The sequence below is a fragment of the Zingiber officinale genome, chromosome 1B, assembly GCF_018446385.1.
Source record: "Zingiber officinale cultivar Zhangliang chromosome 1B, Zo_v1.1, whole genome shotgun sequence".
Taxonomy (NCBI): Eukaryota; Viridiplantae; Streptophyta; class Magnoliopsida; order Zingiberales; family Zingiberaceae; genus Zingiber; species Zingiber officinale.
This window is the reverse complement of record NC_055986.1, coordinates 140624241-140642437: the sequence shown is the minus strand read 5'-3', so window position 1 is coordinate 140642437 and position 18197 is coordinate 140624241. Positions and strand designations below refer to the sequence as shown.

General features: G+C 43.1%; 2 protein-coding genes across 2 annotated transcripts; both read left to right on the top strand.

Annotated features, from left to right (window-relative positions):
* Positions 1-163: 163 nt before the first annotated feature.
* Positions 164-1609, top strand: LOC122042819 (leucine-rich repeat extensin-like protein 7). The gene has a single exon (XM_042603147.1). The coding sequence runs from the start codon at positions 164-166 to the stop codon at positions 1607-1609; it is 1446 nt and encodes a 481-aa protein (XP_042459081.1).
* Positions 1610-16156: 14547 nt separating this feature from the next.
* LOC122004535 (ethylene-responsive transcription factor FZP-like) lies at positions 16157-17187 on the top strand. The gene has a single exon (XM_042559432.1). The coding sequence runs from the start codon at positions 16198-16200 to the stop codon at positions 17098-17100; it is 903 nt and encodes a 300-aa protein (XP_042415366.1). The 5' UTR covers positions 16157-16197; the 3' UTR covers positions 17101-17187.
* Positions 17188-18197: the final 1010 nt, after the last annotated feature.

The following is an 18197-nucleotide window of genomic DNA, read 5'->3' as shown; positions in this document are numbered from 1 at the left end:
GACTAATTAGCCTTGCACCGGGTAACTTGCTAAAATGAAACCAACCAACTTAACTGCCCTGAGTGTTAGAACATCCATACATTCTTTCCTACATTTAGAAACCAGCTTCTCCTTCATCCACCTTCTTCTCCTTCCATTTCTCCTCCACCTTCCATCCCACAAGATGTTTCCTTCCTTTCGTCCGAATTCCTTCATCCTTTTCCTCTTCCTCTCCTCCCTTTTCATCTTCTTGCTTCCTTTCACCACCACCTCGCATGGCGTCGCAGAAGACCACGCCAAAACCCCCTCTCACACTCCAAAGATATGTGGCACCAACCAAAGACATGATGATGCCTCCGAGCTGAATGAATTCTTCCCTGAAGCCGATGATCCCACTATCACCCGCATCCCATCCGATTCCAACGTTGGCCAACTCTCCGATCCCTCCGCCGTGAGCCATATCGCCAATCCCCTGCTTCAGCGCGCTCACACCGCGCTCCGCGCGTGGAAGAGCGCCATCGTCTCCGACCCTCACAACTTCACTGGCAATTGGGTCGGCGACGATGTGTGCACCTACAACGGCATCGTCTGCACCCCCTCGCTCGACGACCCCACCCGACACGCCGTCGCTGGCATCGACCTCAATAAAGCGGACCTCGAAGGCCACCTCCCCATGGAGCTCAGCCTCTTCCACGAGGTCTCTCTCATCCACCTCAACTCCAATAAGTTCCGCGGCCAAATCCCCCAGAAGCTATCCAAGTTGGTGCACCTCCAAGAGCTCGACCTCAGCAACAACGGCTTCCACGGGCCGTTCCCGGAGGAGGTGCTCCGGCTGCCGAATCTCAAGTACCTCGACCTCCGGTACAATAACTTCGAAGGGGTGCTGCCGCCAGAGCTCTTCGACAAGGATCTTGATGCTCTGTTCATCAACAACAACCGATTCAACGGCACGTTGCCGATAAACATAGGTAACTCGAAGCTCTCTGCGATGGTGCTAGCCAACAACAACTTCGAAGGCGGCATTCCGAAAAGCATAGGAAATATGAACCAAACTTTGAATGAGATCGTCATCGGCAACAACAGCTTCAGTGGATGCTTGCCGCTGGAGCTCGGGTCACTCATCAACGTTGCGGTGCTGGACATAAGTTTGAACTCGTTCACCGGAGTGTTGCCAGAGAAGATGATCGAGGGGTTGCAAAACGTGGAGCAACTCAATGTCGCAAACAATAAATTGACAGGGACTCTGCCGCATGGCATATGCCAGTTGAAGAAACTCGATAACTTCACATACTCTTCCAATTACTTCAACGGCAACAGACTGGAATGTCAGCGGCCGGGGAAGGTCGAATTTGACCCCGGGTTGAATTATATTGATGGAGAAGAAGAAGGAGAAGAAGAAGAAGAGAGGACAAAGGAGGAATTCGCTTTCGCGGCGTTTGAACATTCAGCGAGTTGCAGCGAGCAGAAGAATGAGATACCTTCAGGGCGTTCGAGTTATTCTCCAGCGCCTTCATCCTTGTCACCGTCGTCGCATCGGATTGTATTGGAACAGCAACCTGCTGCATCCCTTCCGCCAGTTGGCGGGTTCGGTTATGCATCGCCACCACCTCCCATGATGAAAGATAATTGACTTGAGAGAAGAAAAGAATTGGGAAGGATTTAATTTGTTTGTTGATCCTGTCGAAAATCATAGAGATAGATAAGTTGAAAATGTAACTCTTGTGTTGATCGGGTGTACACTCCACTCCATTTTGTAACAAAAAAAAGTCTGCAAGTTAGAGAAGGAGTTCCTGGCGTTGACTCTCCGACATTCAAGTCAGTCGTCGGAAAGAGAAAAAAGATGGAGCAACAATAAATACAGGCACAAATAGTGAAAATGCGTACCTCCGTCGATGTATGGACCCTTCTTTATATAGTACCCTAGTGGGTGGCATGCACACTCCTCGAGGTGTGGACACGTTCTCCAATTAGTCTTAGGCACGTTCTCCAAATTGTCCTATAAAAGGACCTGTCAGGAAAATGTCTATACCTTAACAGGGCATGTTTATCCTTGATAAGACAGTAGAAGCTTCCGTCATACGATCCGCCTCTTGACCATGCCGCGTGTTAGTAGCACTATCTTCTAAAAGAATATTGAGAGATACGACAATGATCCTGTTGTTCAGCCAAGTGGGGTGACCGATTGGCTCGGACTCCTCCGATCGGTCGGCCTTGCTGTTCTTCTTTGTGGTGATTGGGTATAGCAGCTTGCTATCGCCCGACTGAACTAACGCTCTGGTCGTCCCAACGGTCCTTTGCTCCGTGACGAGTGCCTTATGGTCTTCGATGTACGGGTGTTCTCCTTGGACCAGTTTTTACCGGTCGGAAGCTTTATGCCTGATCGACCACTACCGTAGAGTTCCGCTCGCCCCCCTTTTGGTGAGCTTGTTGGTCCTCTAACGTTGACCTCCTTGACTTTGACCTCCACGTAAGCTGCTATCTCCATCCTTTGGCCCACACTTAGTGGGTCCCTTTTTATCACTGCATCACAAGTCTTTCCCTCAAGTCTAGTCGAAGGAGGTTGCAAGTCCGACTGACTGGACGAGTACTGCATCGAGCGACCTCCTCCAATTGGACGTTCTCTGTGTTTTGGATGTCGGCCGACTCATATCTTCTAATCGTTGTTCGACTTTAGTTTATTAACTTGAGCCCAAGCGTAGTTCGGATATACTGAGCATCGAAGTTCTATCGCCGACCTAGAGATCTAATTTGTCAACCGATCATTCCTCTTTCTATCCCGAGCTCCTCATAAGCCTAGTGGTGGATCGACCTCTCGTCTATATCATAGTAAGATATCTATGCCGATCAAGGTTGTTTTGTGAAATTTCTCTAAGTATAATTTACTGTTTTCCCAATCGTCAATTTAACTAGTCTCTGAGACGTCCGAATGCTCATTCCAACATAAGTCAGATGACTATATTATAGCAGGTGTCTTTGCTTTAGTTACTACTCGACCTGTTACTTTTACTTTTGGATTTCATGGAAGCCGCTCGGCTTTTTCCATAGCCGACTTGGTTTTAGAGTCGTCGCTCGGCTGTTATTCATCGTAGATTCTAGTTTATAGTCGTCGTTCAACTGTTGATGCGTAGACTTGGGTTTATAGTCGCCGCTCCACTGTTGATGCATAGGCATAGGTTTATAGTCGTCGTTCAACTGTTGTTGGTGCAGACTCGGGTTTAAAGTTGTCACTTGGCTATTGACGAAGACAAGGATTTATAGTCGTCGCTCGACTATTGACGAAAACAAGAGTTTATAGTCGCCGCTTGACTATTGACGTAGACTAGGGTTTATAGTCATTGCTCGACTGTTGACGAAGACTATGATTTATAGTTGTCGCTCGACTGTTGACGAATACAAGATTTATAGTCATCGCTCGACTGTTGACAAAGACTAGAGTTTATAGTCACCGCTCGATTGTTGACGAAGACTAGGGTTTATAGTCGCCGCTTGGAAGTCTTTGGAGCTATGGATTGATCCGTTCGGCAATCTCCTGAACTAGCATTGCGCTAATTCAGAGAGGGTCGTGAGGGAGATCCGACACTTCACCCCGTCGGTGTACTGATGAAGTGTGGCCGTGTTATCAAACTTGGCCAAGTGGTCGTCCGGATTGGTTGTTCTGTTGTACTCCTCGATCGTTAGTGGGATGTAGTGTTTTGGCAGAGGGTCGTCCAAGATCCCCTGAGAGAACTGTTGATTGTTACGCTTGGGTGAATCATCATTCCTTGGTGCTTTCCCATTACTCATGTCCCGAACGGGTGCGTCGTCCGAGGAGGATCCTCGTTCCTCATCTGCCCAGCCTAGCTCCTCTAATGGAGTGCAGAACAATGCTCGATGGAAGAGGATCTGTGCATTGGGCGCGTCTCCGTATGTGTCGGTTGGCTTCTTACTCTATCCCCGAACGGGTACATGCTCTGCTCGTTCTTCATATCCAGTTTTATGACCCACTGATGAGGGTGTGGGCTCCTGTACTTGGCGCTCAGTCAGTGTCTGTTGTTGTTGCTCTACCATTTTTATCGCTCGGACTTGTATCAACATATCTAGCTCTTCTTTTGTCAAAGTCACTATGGTGAGTCGTCCAGCATCCTCCATCTTCGCGTTTCGGATGCAGACTATCTTCCCACAAACAACGCCAATATGATCCTGTTCGAAAATCATGGGGATGACAAGCTCGGGATGTGATTGCTGCGTTGACCGGATGTAGACTCCACTCCGCTCTACAACACAAGAAACGTCAATACCGAGCCAGGGAAGGGGTCCCCGGTATTGGTCCTCTGACGCTCAAGTCAGTCACTAGAAAGAGGAAAAAGATGGAGCAATAGTAGACACAGGTGTAAATAGTATATAATGCGTACCTCCGCCGGTGTATGGACCCCCTTTATATAATGTCCTGGTGAGCAATATGCACGCTCCTCGAGGCATGGACACGTTCTCCAATTAGTTGTGGGCACGTTCTCCAATTTATCTTATGAAAGGACCTGCCAGGAAAGTACATCTAATATCATATCTTAACAGGGCATGCCTATCCCTAACTAGACAATAGAAGTCTCCGTCATACGATCCGCTTGTTGACCATGCCACATGTCACATGCCAGCGGCATTATCTCCCAAAAGAATATTGAGAGATACGATAATGATCCCGCTGTTCGGCCAAGCGGAGTGATCATACGACTAGGACTCCTCCGATCGGTCGGCCTCTACTGTTTTTTCTTATGGTGGCTAGGTATAGCACCTTGTTATCGCCCAACTGGATTAACGCTCCGGTCGTCCCAACGGTCCTCTGCTCCATGGTGAGCACCTCATGATCTTGGATGTACTGACGTTTTGCTTGGACTAGCTTTTGCCGGTTGGAAACTTTACGTTGGATCAGCCACTGTCGTAGAGTTCCGCTCGGCCACCTTTTGGTGAGCCTATTGGTCCTCTGGTATTGACCTTCTTGACTTTGACCTCCACATTAACTGTTATTGTTGGACCCCGTGAGTTTTTTGATGTGATCAACCAAGTTAGTTAGGTCCTGCTTTGTTATCTGATCTCTGTGTATAAGTGGGCGGGAACTTAGGAGTGCAGGAAATCGAGCGGAAGACACAGCTAGCGAGAAGGACGGCACAGGAAGGGAGTCGACGGGCTCGGTGCATCCGAAGGACGAGAGAGCTGCGGAAGAGTACTCTGGTGGACGAGAAGAACGTGCACAACGTTCGAGGGACGAGAAGGCAGGACGGAAGCCTGCTCAAGGAAAAGGTCGAGAATTGGGTTCGGGTGAGACCTATTCTGGTTGGCCGTAATCACCCAAGCTATCGGAACATCGGAAGCCAAAATGAAGTCAAAAGGAGCTGGAAAGCTAGCTTGAGGCGCCTTCAACGAAGTGCTGAAGGCGCCTGTGCTGCCTGCCCAGTCTGAGGTGCCTCCATCACCTTGAAAGTGCCTCAGACAGTCTAAGGCGCCTCCAAGGCTGTTTGAGGCGCCTCGGACCCAGCCAAAGTGGTCGTTTGCAATCGGATAGAGTTTTATCCAGTCAAACCATTGGAGGCGCCTTGAACTCTTTTGGAGACGCCTTCAACACTCGAGATAATTTCCAGGAGCTATATAAAGGCCTCTGGAGCTAGGAAATAATAATTCAACTCCGTATTAAGTTCCTAGCAACCTCTGAGCATTCTAAGTGTCTAAAGAAGGCTTCTCCGCCTACAGTAAAGGAGATATTCTAGTAGAGTTGTTCGACTGTCTTGGATTAACAACTGTCTTGGTTGTAACCAAGTCAAAATTCTGTTTCCTCTTTTATTTCTGCTTTTTATTTTATTAGTGTTGCATTTTTGAGTTGAAAGTCTTGAGGAGGATATACTTTATTTTACAGGCAATTCACCCCCCTCTTACCGGCCCCACTGCACCAACAAGTGGTATCAGAGCCCGACAGCCTAAGAAGGACTAACCGTCGACTGAAGCACATAGATCAAGACGATGGCCGGTGCGAGCATTCATCCCCCGAAGTTCGACGGAGACTTCGCTACGTGGAAACGCCGAATGGAGGTATTCTTTAAGATTGAATTTGATATACTTTTAATAATGGAATATGGATATGCAGCGCCAAAAGACAAAGAAGAATACAACTGGACGAAGAAGGAGCAAGCCAATTTCGTGGCCAACGGAAAGGCGGAATTTCACTTGCTAAGCGTTCTGCCGCTCGAGGAGGTAAGTCGGATCGGAAGCTACGACTCCGCTAATGACCTCTGGGATAAATTCCTGGAGCTCCACGAAGGCACCTCAGAAGCGAAGTTAGCAAGGCGGGATATCCTCCGGACTCAGCTGACGAATCTTCAGATGAACACCGACGAGAAGGTAGCACAACTCCAAGCGAGAATCAAGGAGCTGATAACGCAACTGACAAATCTCGGCGAATCGGTAATGAACCGAGACTCTATCCGATATGCGCTTAACGTCTTCCCTAGAACTCCAGAGTGGGTGTCCTTAGTAGATGCTTACTACATCTCTAAGGAATTTGAGGTAAGTAGTTTAGAAAAGTTTATTTTCTACTTTCGAACTTCACGAGTATCGACTTGCAGGGCCTAAACAAGTAGAGAAGTTGAACCTCAACATTGCCCTACAAGCCGAAAAGGACGATCTCGACTCCAAAGCATCGATCGATGAAACCGAAGCGGCGCTACTGGTAAGACGTTTGAATAAATTTCTTAAAATTAATAAATTTCGATCGCAGTCAAGAAAGAATCAATGCAACAAAAAGACGGTCCGATGCTATACAACTACAACGAGGAAGGGCACATCAAGGATGACTGCCCCAAATTAAAGAAAAAGGGCAAGGAAAAGTCTCGAAGACCAATGCCCTCTAAATGCAAGAGTTTGAAGGCTACATGAGATGAATCTTTATCTTAGGAATCTGAAGTCGAAGCCTTCTCGGGAGTAGCACTGATTGCCAACCACCTTTTTGAAGAAACCAGCTAGGAGATGAGCATAGATGAAGGGGGAGGATCATCAGAAGAAGAAAGTTGTGACAAAGGGGGAGCATCACCAAGTGAGGTAAGTAAGGTACGTGCTCTAACACCTACTCAGTCTTTTCAATTTATCAAAGTGCTTACACAAGATCTAACGAAATTAGAAAAAGAAAATGTTGAATTGAAATTACAATTAGTAAAAGCATGTCCACTAGAAATGTATGATATTTTAAATTTAGAAAATGAGAAACTGAAAATTGAGATTGAAAAATGAAAAAATAATCATGCATGCTTAATTAAATTTCTAAAATCAAAACTTAGAGTTTATGAAAAATTAAATTGGTATATCAGAAAGCATCAGGGACAACTTAGAAAAGTTCCTAGAAATTATGTACCCCCTAAGTTCTTAATTAATCCAGTAGGAATGAACCTTTACTGGGTTCCAAAATCTTTCCTATACTAAATTTTTTCAAAAAAAAAAAATAAAAGCTTTCAGCGAAAAAATTAAACATTAAAATTTCTTTATGAGGCTTTGTCTAAGGAAGTGGTTGTTGCTCCAATAACCAAGAAGGCCTAGTGCCTCGCCACGACCTGAAAGTCAAAATATTGAAATAAAAATATTTAATTAACTTTCTGATAAAGCATTAAAATTAAGATTAAATAATGCTTTAGAAAGTTTCTTTTAAAAATATTTTTTTTAAAATCTGGTTTCAAAGGGGGAGAGATTGGCCTAGTTAAAATTTTGTTTTAACATTTTTTTACTTCGAAAACTTTTTAAACTTTTTTTTAAAAGTGCCTAAGTTAGAAACTGTTTTCAAAAGACTTAGAAACTGGTTCAAAAGACTTAGAATTTTGAACATGTTTTAAACCCCGTTTTTGTTGTGTTCAAAGGGGGAGAGATTGACACAAGTTAAGGGGGAGTTAGAAATATTTTAAAATTCTGTTTTGAATTTTTTGTAAAATGATATTCTGTTCAAAAATTGGTATTAGATTTGAGCTAAATCTTATGTTGCAATTTATTTTAATTGCAAATTTATGCTTAAAAAGTTAGTTTAGTAATTTCTTCAAAATTACTACTTGTTTGGTTAGCCCTAACTTGAACTTGGGTTGATGCACATCAAAAAGGGGGAGATTGTTGGACCCTGTGGATATTTTGATGTGATCAACCAAGTTAGTTAGTTCCTGCTTTGTTATCTGATCCCTGTGTCTAAGTGGGCAGGAACTTAGGAGCGCAGGAAGTCGAGCGAAAGACGCAGCTAGCGAGAATGACGACACGAGAAGGGAGCCGATGGGCTCGGTATGTCCGAAGGACGAGAGAGCTACGGAAGAGTACTCCGGTGGGCGAGAAGTGTTGGTGCGGTTAGCACTAACGGTCTAACTCAGGTTTTGATGAATGACAAATTAGGTTAAGTTAGGGTTGTCGTTATCTAACACTCTGATCAAGTGTGCAGGCGAAGTCCAGACAGGTCGACGGGCTGACCGGATGTCTGGCATGAAGCCCAGCTAGGTCAACGGGCCGACCGGATAGCTGGCGAGAAGTCCAAGCGGGTCGACGGGCTGACCGGACGCTTGGCACGAAGTCCAGCTAGGTCGATGGGCTAACTGGATATCTAGCGAGAAGTCCAGACGGGTCGAAGGGCTGACCGGACGTCTGACAAGTGAGTAAAGGTAAGTCACTGGAAGGGAGTGATTGTGAGGACGCATTCCCGGGAAGGGAACTTAGGCGCCAATCCGACTTAGAACCATTTCGGAACTCTAAATCGAGATCTTGACTAGATTCCGGTCTCGGAGAGACGGAATCTAAGTCACATTCTTTTCTGCAAAAACTATAAACTGTGCTAATACTTTGTTTTGCAGGATATACATTATATATTTGCCTCGGACTAACCTTGTCTTGCAGGAGAAGATGTTCTCTGGAGAAAGGTGGTCCGGGCGCTCGGAGGGGATCCAGGCGCCCGGAGGCAAAGTTTATCCTCCTCGCGTTGTCGCCACGTGGAGCCTCCTGGTTGGGTCGACTACGTCAAGGTCGAGGCGCCCTGAAGGTTCCAGGCGCCCTGAGCCTCCTATATAAGGAGGGTCAAAGGCGGAGCTCCAACAACAACTCTAAATTCAATCTTTGGTGCTCCTGCGACGTTGCAAAGCTCTTCTGACGACCTGTGATTCATCTTTCTTATTGTTGTCGGTATTATCTTTTAATAGTTCTTGTACTTGATATTGTAATTCTATTTACGAACAATTAGTAATTGCCCAATGAAAGCACTCAACGAGTGCGGGCCTTGGAGTAGGAGTCGACAAAGGCTCCGAACCAAGTAAAATTGGTCTGTGTTAGCATTGCTTTCTATTTCCGCTGCGTACTCGCTACGATTTGTTTTTAATCGCTATTCACCCCCCTTTAGCGAACTTTCACGATCCAACAAGAAGAACGTGCGCGACGTTCGAGGGACGAGAAGCCGGGACGGAAGCCTGCTCGAGGAAAAGGCTGGGAATTAGGTTCAGGTGAGCCCTATTCCGGTTGGCCACAATCACCCAAGCTATTGGAGCATCGGAAGCCAAAATGAAGTCAAAAGGAGCTGGAAAGCTAGCTTGAGGCGCCTTCAACGAAGTGCTGAAGGCGCATGTGCTGCCTGCCAGTCTGAGGTGCCTCTATCACCTTAAAGGCGCCTCAGACAGTCCGAGGCACCTCCAAGGTTGTTTGAGGCGCCTCGGACCCAGCCAAAGTGGTCATTTGCAATCGGATAGAGTTTTATCCGGTCAAACCATTGGAGGCGCCTTGAACCCTTTTGGAGGCACCTTCAACACTCGAGATAGACTTTCCAGGAGCTATATAAAGGCCCCTGGAGCTAAGAAATAATAATTCAACTCTGTATTAAGTTCCTAGCAACCTCTGAGCATTCTAAGTGTGTAAAGAAGGCTTCTCCGCCTACAGTAAAGGAGATATTCTAGTAGAGTTGTTCGACCGCCTTGGATTAACAACCGTCTTGGTTGTAACCAAGTCAAAATTCTGTCTCCTCTTTTATTTCTGCTTTTTATTTTATTAGTGTTGCATTTTTGAGTTAAAAGTCTTGAAGAGGGTATATTTTATTTTACAGGTAATTCACCTCCCTCTTGCCGGTCCCACTGCACTAACAGTTATCTCTATTATTTAACCCATATTTAGCGGGCCTTTTTTATTATCGCATCATTTGTCTTTCTAAATTACAGTTATCTCTATTATTTAACCCATATTTAGTGAGCCTTTTTTATCATCGCATCATTTGTCTTTCTAAACTTGAGGAAGGAAAGATCTATTGGTTCATTGGTAGATCTATCTTGGAGTTTTTTTTTCCTTTCTATTATTTTATTACGAAAGATGCATGTCTAAAATTTTAAACTCTTTTATATGAAATGAGTATCTAAAACTTAATTATAGAATCTTCAATTGTTTCCTGCAAAGATTCTTCATGGGAAAAAAAGTGACTTGGGCTAGCCAAATCGATCCGCAGGGAATGCATCACACTCTACACAAATACTTCAGCTTAAATCTCATGGAAGCCATGCTATAGGTTTTTTTAGTTAACATGTTGGATATATGTGATATGAATAGAGAAGAGGTGGAATAAGAAAGAGATTCTATTGTGAATGTGACTTTAGTCTTACGTTGAAAGTTTGAAGGTATTTTAGTTGGTTTATATTGATTCACATATATTGATGATATAAACAAACGTATGGGGGAGAAGCTCTCTCTCACGCGTGAGTGCGCAGGAGGTGCAAATCTAAGACTTGTTTTACGCTAAATCAAGTTGACTCGTGTGTGAACACGACCTATACGGTCTGAATGTCGGACTAGTTGAGCCAAAATTTACCCAAGTAGAACAACCAACATTTTACCACATAAACCTTTTTTGCTGCTTATTTAGGGTGTAACAGATGCATTAATTAGAGATTAATGCAGCTGAGCGAAATATTGGCGTTTCACAGCTCGGTGAATAATGATCATTAAAGTTACTTATTGGTCTAAGCTCTTATATCAGGAGACTGCGACTATAGGCAAAATGTTACGCACATAAAAAGCAAAAGCTCTCCACCTACGTTTCTTTGTCGTGCAGCTCTTGCTTGACAGAGTGTCCGTGATAGTAGTCGAGTATCGCTTAATTCGCCGTGACCATTAGTGCTTGGTGGGAATCATAATTAACTGTTGTATCCTGGGAAATAGATGGCTCGAGTAAACCTAGAAGCACAGCTCGAGGTGAGGCGAATATGCTTTAAGGAAACTGCGACCATCGCAGTCCTCGGTCATTCGGTCGCTTTATTGCTCTAGCTGACAGGCCACCTGCCTTCTTCGTCTGCTCGGCCTCTTCGTTCGCTCGTTCGGCTGCATGCCTGTCTGGTCGCTCACCCGCTTGGACTCTTCATTCGCTCGGCCGCTCATTCACTCGGTCGCTCATTCGCTTGGCCTCTTCATTCGCACGGCTGCACGCCCATCTAGCCGCTCACTCGCTCGACCACTTCGTTTGCATGGGTGTACACTCACTCATCCTGCCACGTGCTCGGTCTGCTTGGTCGTACGCTTAGTCGTCCGACCGCTCACTTGGTTCGCTCAGTCGTACACTTGCTCGTCCAACCACTTGCTGGCTCGGCCTCTCAACCTGCTTTGCTGCTCGGCTATTATTTAGTATGTGTTCGGCACTGAGTAGTAACCAATCCCTACTGACAGCCTGAGATGATCTGCTCAAGTCATCTCGACAAATAAGTGAATTTAATTTAATGTAATTTAAATTTATCTAATACCCCCAAAATCTTCAACAGATTGTCTAACATAACATTAAGTATATATTCAATTTACGTCAATTAATCGATTAATTCAGAAGGTTATCAATTTAGTCTTATAAAAATTTTCTATCGACCATCGGAATAAATCGGAAAGTACTCGTAATAAATGATCCATCAGCTTAATATTTTTAGATCAACCATCTATTAAAAAAAATTATTTATTAATTTATTTAAATTGAAACTCGATGGTTAGATGTCTGAAAAAACTAAGGGGACGTTTAGTTCTCTCCTAGGAATCGGAATGAGAATGAGTATCATAGTATTATGGAATGGAAATGTGTATGAGCTTAGGTATCATTCTTAAAAATGATGTTTGGTTAGTTAAATATTTTCAATCGGAATGAACCTAAATTTCCTTTTTTTACCCTTACAGGAAAATAAGAGAAAAAATTAGATAGGAGAGAAAGTTGAATGTGAGAGAAACATATGATGAGAGAAAATGATGAGAGAGAAAGTGTGATGGGAGAGAAAGCATGTTGGAAAAAAATAAAGAGAGAGAAAGTATGATGAGAGAAAATGAGGAGGGAGTGTATGATAGGAGAGATTGAGAAAAGAAAAAGTATGATAAGAGAGAAAGTGTGCTGAGAGAGAAAGAGTGATGGGAAAGAATGAAGAAAGAGAAAGTATTATGATAGAAAATTAAAGAATGAGGAGAGAGAAAGTATGATGAGAGAGAAAGTGAGTTGAGAGAGAAAGAGCTATGAGAAAAAAAATGAAGAGAGAGAAAGTATGATGAGAGAAAATACGAGACTGAGGAGAGAGAAAGTATGTTGAGAGAGAAAGAGTGATGGAAAAAATGAAGAGAGAGAAAGTATGATGAGAGAAAATGAGAGCCTGAGGAGAGAGAAAGAGTGATGGAAAAAATGAAGAGAGAAAAAGTATTATGAGAGAAAATTAAAAAGTGAGGAGAGAGAAAGTATGATGAGAGAGAGAGTGTGATGAGAGAAAATGAGAGACTAAGGAGAGAGAAAGTATGATGAGAGAAAGTGTGATTAGAGAAAATAACGAGAGAGTGTGTGATGCGAGAGAATGAAGAGAGAGAAACTATGATAAGAGAAAATGAAGAGAGAGAGTATGCTAAGAGAGATTGAGGAGAGATAAAAGTATGATGAAAAAATAAGGAGAAAGTGTGTAATGAGAGAGAAAGTGTGATGGAAGAGAATGAAGAGAGAGAAAATAAGGAGAGAGAGTGTATGATGTGAGAGAATATAGAGAGAAAATGGTAAAGAATATGTGATGAAAGAGAATGAGGAGAGAGAAATTGTGTTGAGAGAGAAAGTGTGATGATAAAATAAGGAGAGAAAATATTATGAGAGAGAACAAGGAGATAGAGTGTGAAATTAAAAAAAATTGAATAAATATATTAAGGGTATTTTTGTCTAAAACTTAATTCATATTTCTATTCCATCAAAATCCAAGGGAGTAGGTGTTATCCATACTCAAGTTTTTGGGTTTCATTCCAAAACCTTGATTCCATTCCCATCAACCAAACACAAGGTTTGAGAATGAATCCATTCCCTCATTCTCAAATTTATAAATTAAACGTCACCTAAAAATATTTTGTTCCGCTCTACCATTGCTATGAAGTTAAAATATATTTTTTTAATGAGTAGGTGGGTTAATAAATTTTATAATTTATTTTTATCAAGTGCGTGTATAAAACACTACGCTGTTCCTTTTAACTGCTTGATTTTTTGTGATAACCTATTCAGGTACAAATCCAATAGTCCCTCAACGGTGGAGGCATGCATTTTCTGAAGGATATATAGAAAAATTTGTGTTACGGACGCCGCCATAATATATGCGCGATCACAGTCGTGATTCATTAAGAAGTCGAGATGTTTGGATCAATTCCGGAATTTGGATTAATTTCGGGAGCTCCGACTTAGTCAATCATGCATGGTAGTTAGAGTCAGGTAGCATATCAAAATCCAAACCGTGAAATTATATTATATGTTATATTAGATCATTATATTATTGTTGACATATCATTCAGTGTCATTATTGAAAAATTAAAATATTAATTGCGTATTTATGTGTCTTCAACCATATAATTAAAAATAAAATCAAATTTTTTTTTTTGGATATGATAGGATCCTATATATTGTATATATGAAAAGTATTAATAGACATCCAAAAAACGATTTTGTCATGATGAATCTTTGTCATGATAAACAGTAGCGAGAAGCGTCGTCCTACAGGCTACAGTGTATTCGTACTTAGGTAACTTGTTCTCTCGCACTACATGTATATTTAATTTCTTCGAGGCGTGTATCGCCGAAAGAAAGAAAAAAACAAAACAAAATAAAGAAAGAAAGAAAGAAAGGGAACAGCTTGTGTGTGATCGAGTCGAAGCGATGTGCCCCATCCATACTGTTCACAGGAGAGATCGACACGGTTGAATAAAATCTCGAGAGTTGAAGATTATTCAACACGTACGTTGCGATAATGGAGCTATACGAATGATCGTCGGGAATATCCTACGCAGCGATAAGAGGGGGAGGATCAAGCATGTCCACTGTCTACTGTTGTTCGGCAGCTGACCGCACGATGAATATTTGCCCAAAAGTTTGGTTTGGGACCGGTAGTAGCTTCTGTGTAGGGTTGCATGTTACGTTGGGCAATATACACTGTGTCTAGTTTGATTGAGGTTACATTCAAATTCTCAACAATCATACTTTAACATAACTCACCTGAATTCACCGGATTTTTGCAGATTCAAGCAGCAAAAACAGACAAATTTCTTCCCCGATGGGGCAAAGCAAACCGCAAGATTACTGTGGTCGACGAGTTTGATTCGGACTCGCCAACGAGCTCGCGCTGTTCTCACGCCCCTCCACACCACGCGCACGTCACGACTCACGATCGATGGAGCATGCACTTGGTACGTGCGCACTGCCACCCACCGGCGCCAGTGCCACACCCTCAGGCCTCACGTTCACGTACGACCTACCACGGCCAGACAAATCCCACTGTTCCTTCTGCCACCTCCATCAAAACCCCAAGTCAAACTAGTATAAAGCCATCCCCCAAATCCCGGGCGACCTACTCCTACTCTCCTGATCTCCACACAACCATATGTAATGCCCTCTTTCTTTCTTTTGGTTCCCGTGCCAACAATTCCATCTCCCTCTTTCCCACAATATTATTTATTATATATATATATATATATATATATATATATATATATATATATTTTAAAAAATACACTTATGTGTGATTGTATTCACTAACATCAATTTTATTTTCACCATCCCACGCACCCCTTTCTAATCCTCACACCTTTTAAGATGAGGCAGATTTACTGCTCATCCACCTGGCTTAGTTAGTCTGTAGATTAGGGGTAGGCAGACAACACTAAGGTCGAAGAGGAACACATGAACTACTACTGGCGTATACAAACTCTTGAAAGCATAATAATGTATAACTTTGGACAGGATGGAAAAGGAGGTCATCTTCATCATCATACGCATCAAAGTTCTCAATCCCTCAGTGGAGAAGTCAATGTTCGTATATATCTATGACATATATACTTAATCTGTGCTGATGCATTTGGCATTCTATTTATTGGCTCTTTGTCTTTTTGACTCCATTTTACTTTTTAGGAGACATGCATGAATGTTGGCTCCAATGGCCAAATGCTAATATCACGTTTAAGTTAGTCAAATAGAGTTGACCATATATGGGGCCCTTGCAGCTTCTCCTTCATGTGACAGTCACTACCGAGATCGAGCTTGCCTCATTCATACACGCAAAGAGATAGAAAGGAGGAAGGCCTTGATTTGTTTTGGAGGGCAGAGTTAACTGCTCCAGTGGAAAACCTTGAAGCAGACAAAAAGCCACAAAGCAACTTGATCCATTTATATTTCGCTTAAAATGCGGAAGCACATGGCAGATCCTTTGCATGCATCATAATTTAGATTCATAAAGTGATTAGACTCCACGAGGCTACGAGTTTGTGCTTGCATATGTCAAATCTAATTAATTATCGACTGTTAGTTCTCACTAAAAACAAGAGCGATTAATCCGTGGAAAAAAAGGAGCTAGTAGAGTGTAGAATAGAGGACCCATGCATGTTGGATCCTATATATATTGTCCTCTTTAGCATTTCCACACACACACATATGCACCCATGTTCCCACTGATTAATTACTTGGAAACTTCAAGTGGATTAGTTGGTTAATAATATCTTAGTGAATTTGAAGACAACAAAGATCCAAATCCATGGTTTCCATTACCATATATATATAATATTTTTTTTTTGAAGCTGAGACATGAACATTATGTCCATGGCATGTATCTTCTATCCATCTACAGTGACCTTTTCCCTCCCAACATCTCTCTTTTAAATCCATCCCCTACGCCTCTCTTCACCTCCCATTCCACTGCAACCTCACCAAATCTCATTCCCTGCTTCCCCTTTTTTCCACCAATGTCTTCCTCCAAGTCTACTGACAATGCAACAGTGAAGGCTCAAGGGTGCAATGTTGACACTACTACCTCCATGATGGACTTCTCCCAAGCTCAGAATTCTCACTCATCATCCTCGTCGTCCTCTTCTCCATCTTCAGGAGAGAGGAGAGGGAGGAGGAAGCCGGTAGAGCCGGGTAGGTTCCTCGGCGTGAGGAGGCGGCCGTGGGGGCGATACGCTGCCGAAATAAGGGACCCGACGACGAAGGAGAGGCATTGGCTTGGGACGTTCGACACGGCGCAAGAGGCTGCTCTAGCCTACGACAGGGCAGCCCTCGCCATGAAGGGGAGTCAAGCGAGGACCAACTTTATTTACTCCGACACTCCCATCACCACATTCCAGTACTCCCTCCTCCCTCCTCTCCATGCCCAAAGCTTCAACATCCCTCAGCCACCGCGCCACGGCCACCTCATCGGTGGCATTCTGCCCGTTGATCAACCTGCTGACCACGCCGCCTTCTCAATCCAGAGCCATCGCCATAGCATCTCTGCCCCGAGTCGTCGGGCCGCTGCCGATAATAAGAACCACGACATGGAGATTTCTGATGACTTCCTGTTTTATGATGACACTAGGTCGGGGTACTTGAGCAGCGTAGTCCAGGAGAGCTGCCGCCGGTCGTCGAACTCCCGCAAGCACTCAACTGAGTCAAACGCTCCTCCAGTGCCTTCCCAACTCCAGAGCCAAGCATCGACCAGCAGCAACTCTAATGCAGATGATCAGTTGATCTCCGATATGAGCAAGGGATTCTGGATGGATGAGCCAGTGTGGGAACTCAGTTTCCCTGATTCAAATGGCATCAATTTGGATAACCTTGGCAACTCGCTACCAAAGATCTCTGATTCCTATGATCTGTTTCTCCATTGACTGATGCTTTAATTTCTAATTCAGTACCCACCTCTGCATGGGATATATATATATATATATATATATAAAACTAGAGTGTCATTGAGCTTTCAGTAAGATCGCAGATTGTAACGTTGTTGGTCTGTATTCAGAAAGTTATATGCATTAACTTTTCTGTCCGTGATATTCTTCAGGTTTGCTAACAGTATGCGAAGTGCTTGCTTATCAGAGCATGTGTTGATCTTTTTTAGCAGAGCATTTTTATGTTTACCTGGTAAAAAGGTGAAGCAGCATCACATGAATGAAGGCGCAGTCCTAGACTTGATTTTGAAACCTGTGCATGACACTTCACTGGTTTTGCAGTTATATATATGTAGCTGGAGCAAGAGGGAGAATTAGTTCAAACCATTTTTTTTCCCCCTGGAAGGAGAGCCCGGGTGATGCATTAAAGCAGATCAAAAGTTCGTCCGAGTTAATTTTATTACTCTTACTCACTTGCAAAAGGTCCACTGAAAACTTTAGCTTGGATGCCAGATACAAGCTGAACGGTGAGTGTTTTTGTTACTTTCTGAGAATTGTCTGTATCTTATCTCGAAAGCAGGGGCTGCTGAACACTACTTTCTACCACCATTTCCAAAGAACATTAAGCATCGCGGCCTTGATGATTCAAGCTGCAAATCAATTTTTAAGTTTAATTATGAAGATCTCATCGTAATCGGCTTCTTTGGATCTTAATATTCTCGTTCAGCCGGATTTACTGTTCAAGAAGTTCTTTCAAAAATTTGAAAAAACTCTAGTTTAACTAGTCAAAACGGAACCACTAATTGAACCATAAAACTTGTTAAAAATTTGAGAACAAGACAATTATAAGAAGCTTGAATTTTAAACCTAGTAGTTGGGTGTTTGCTTTCAATCTTTACTATATAGCATCTGGATTAATAATAATAATAATAATTCAGGTTCAAATTTCACCCACTTAATCTCTGAGGTAAGCATTTTTTTCCCCTTACTACTCCTAAAAGAGAATCAAATAACATAATTTATTCACACTCAGACATTAAGATATTCATTTCATTTGGAATTCGAACCTCAGTATTCTTAGCTTTTCTGAGTGCTTT

Bases quoted from the DNA above. Each gene is read 5' to 3' on its own strand.
- LOC122004535 (XM_042559432.1), top strand. From the start codon at position 16,198: ATGTCTTCCTCCAAGTCTACTGACAATGCAACAGTGAAGGCTCAAGGG.
- LOC122042819 (XM_042603147.1), top strand. From the start codon at position 164: ATGTTTCCTTCCTTTCGTCCGAATTCCTTCATCCTTTTCCTCTTCCTC.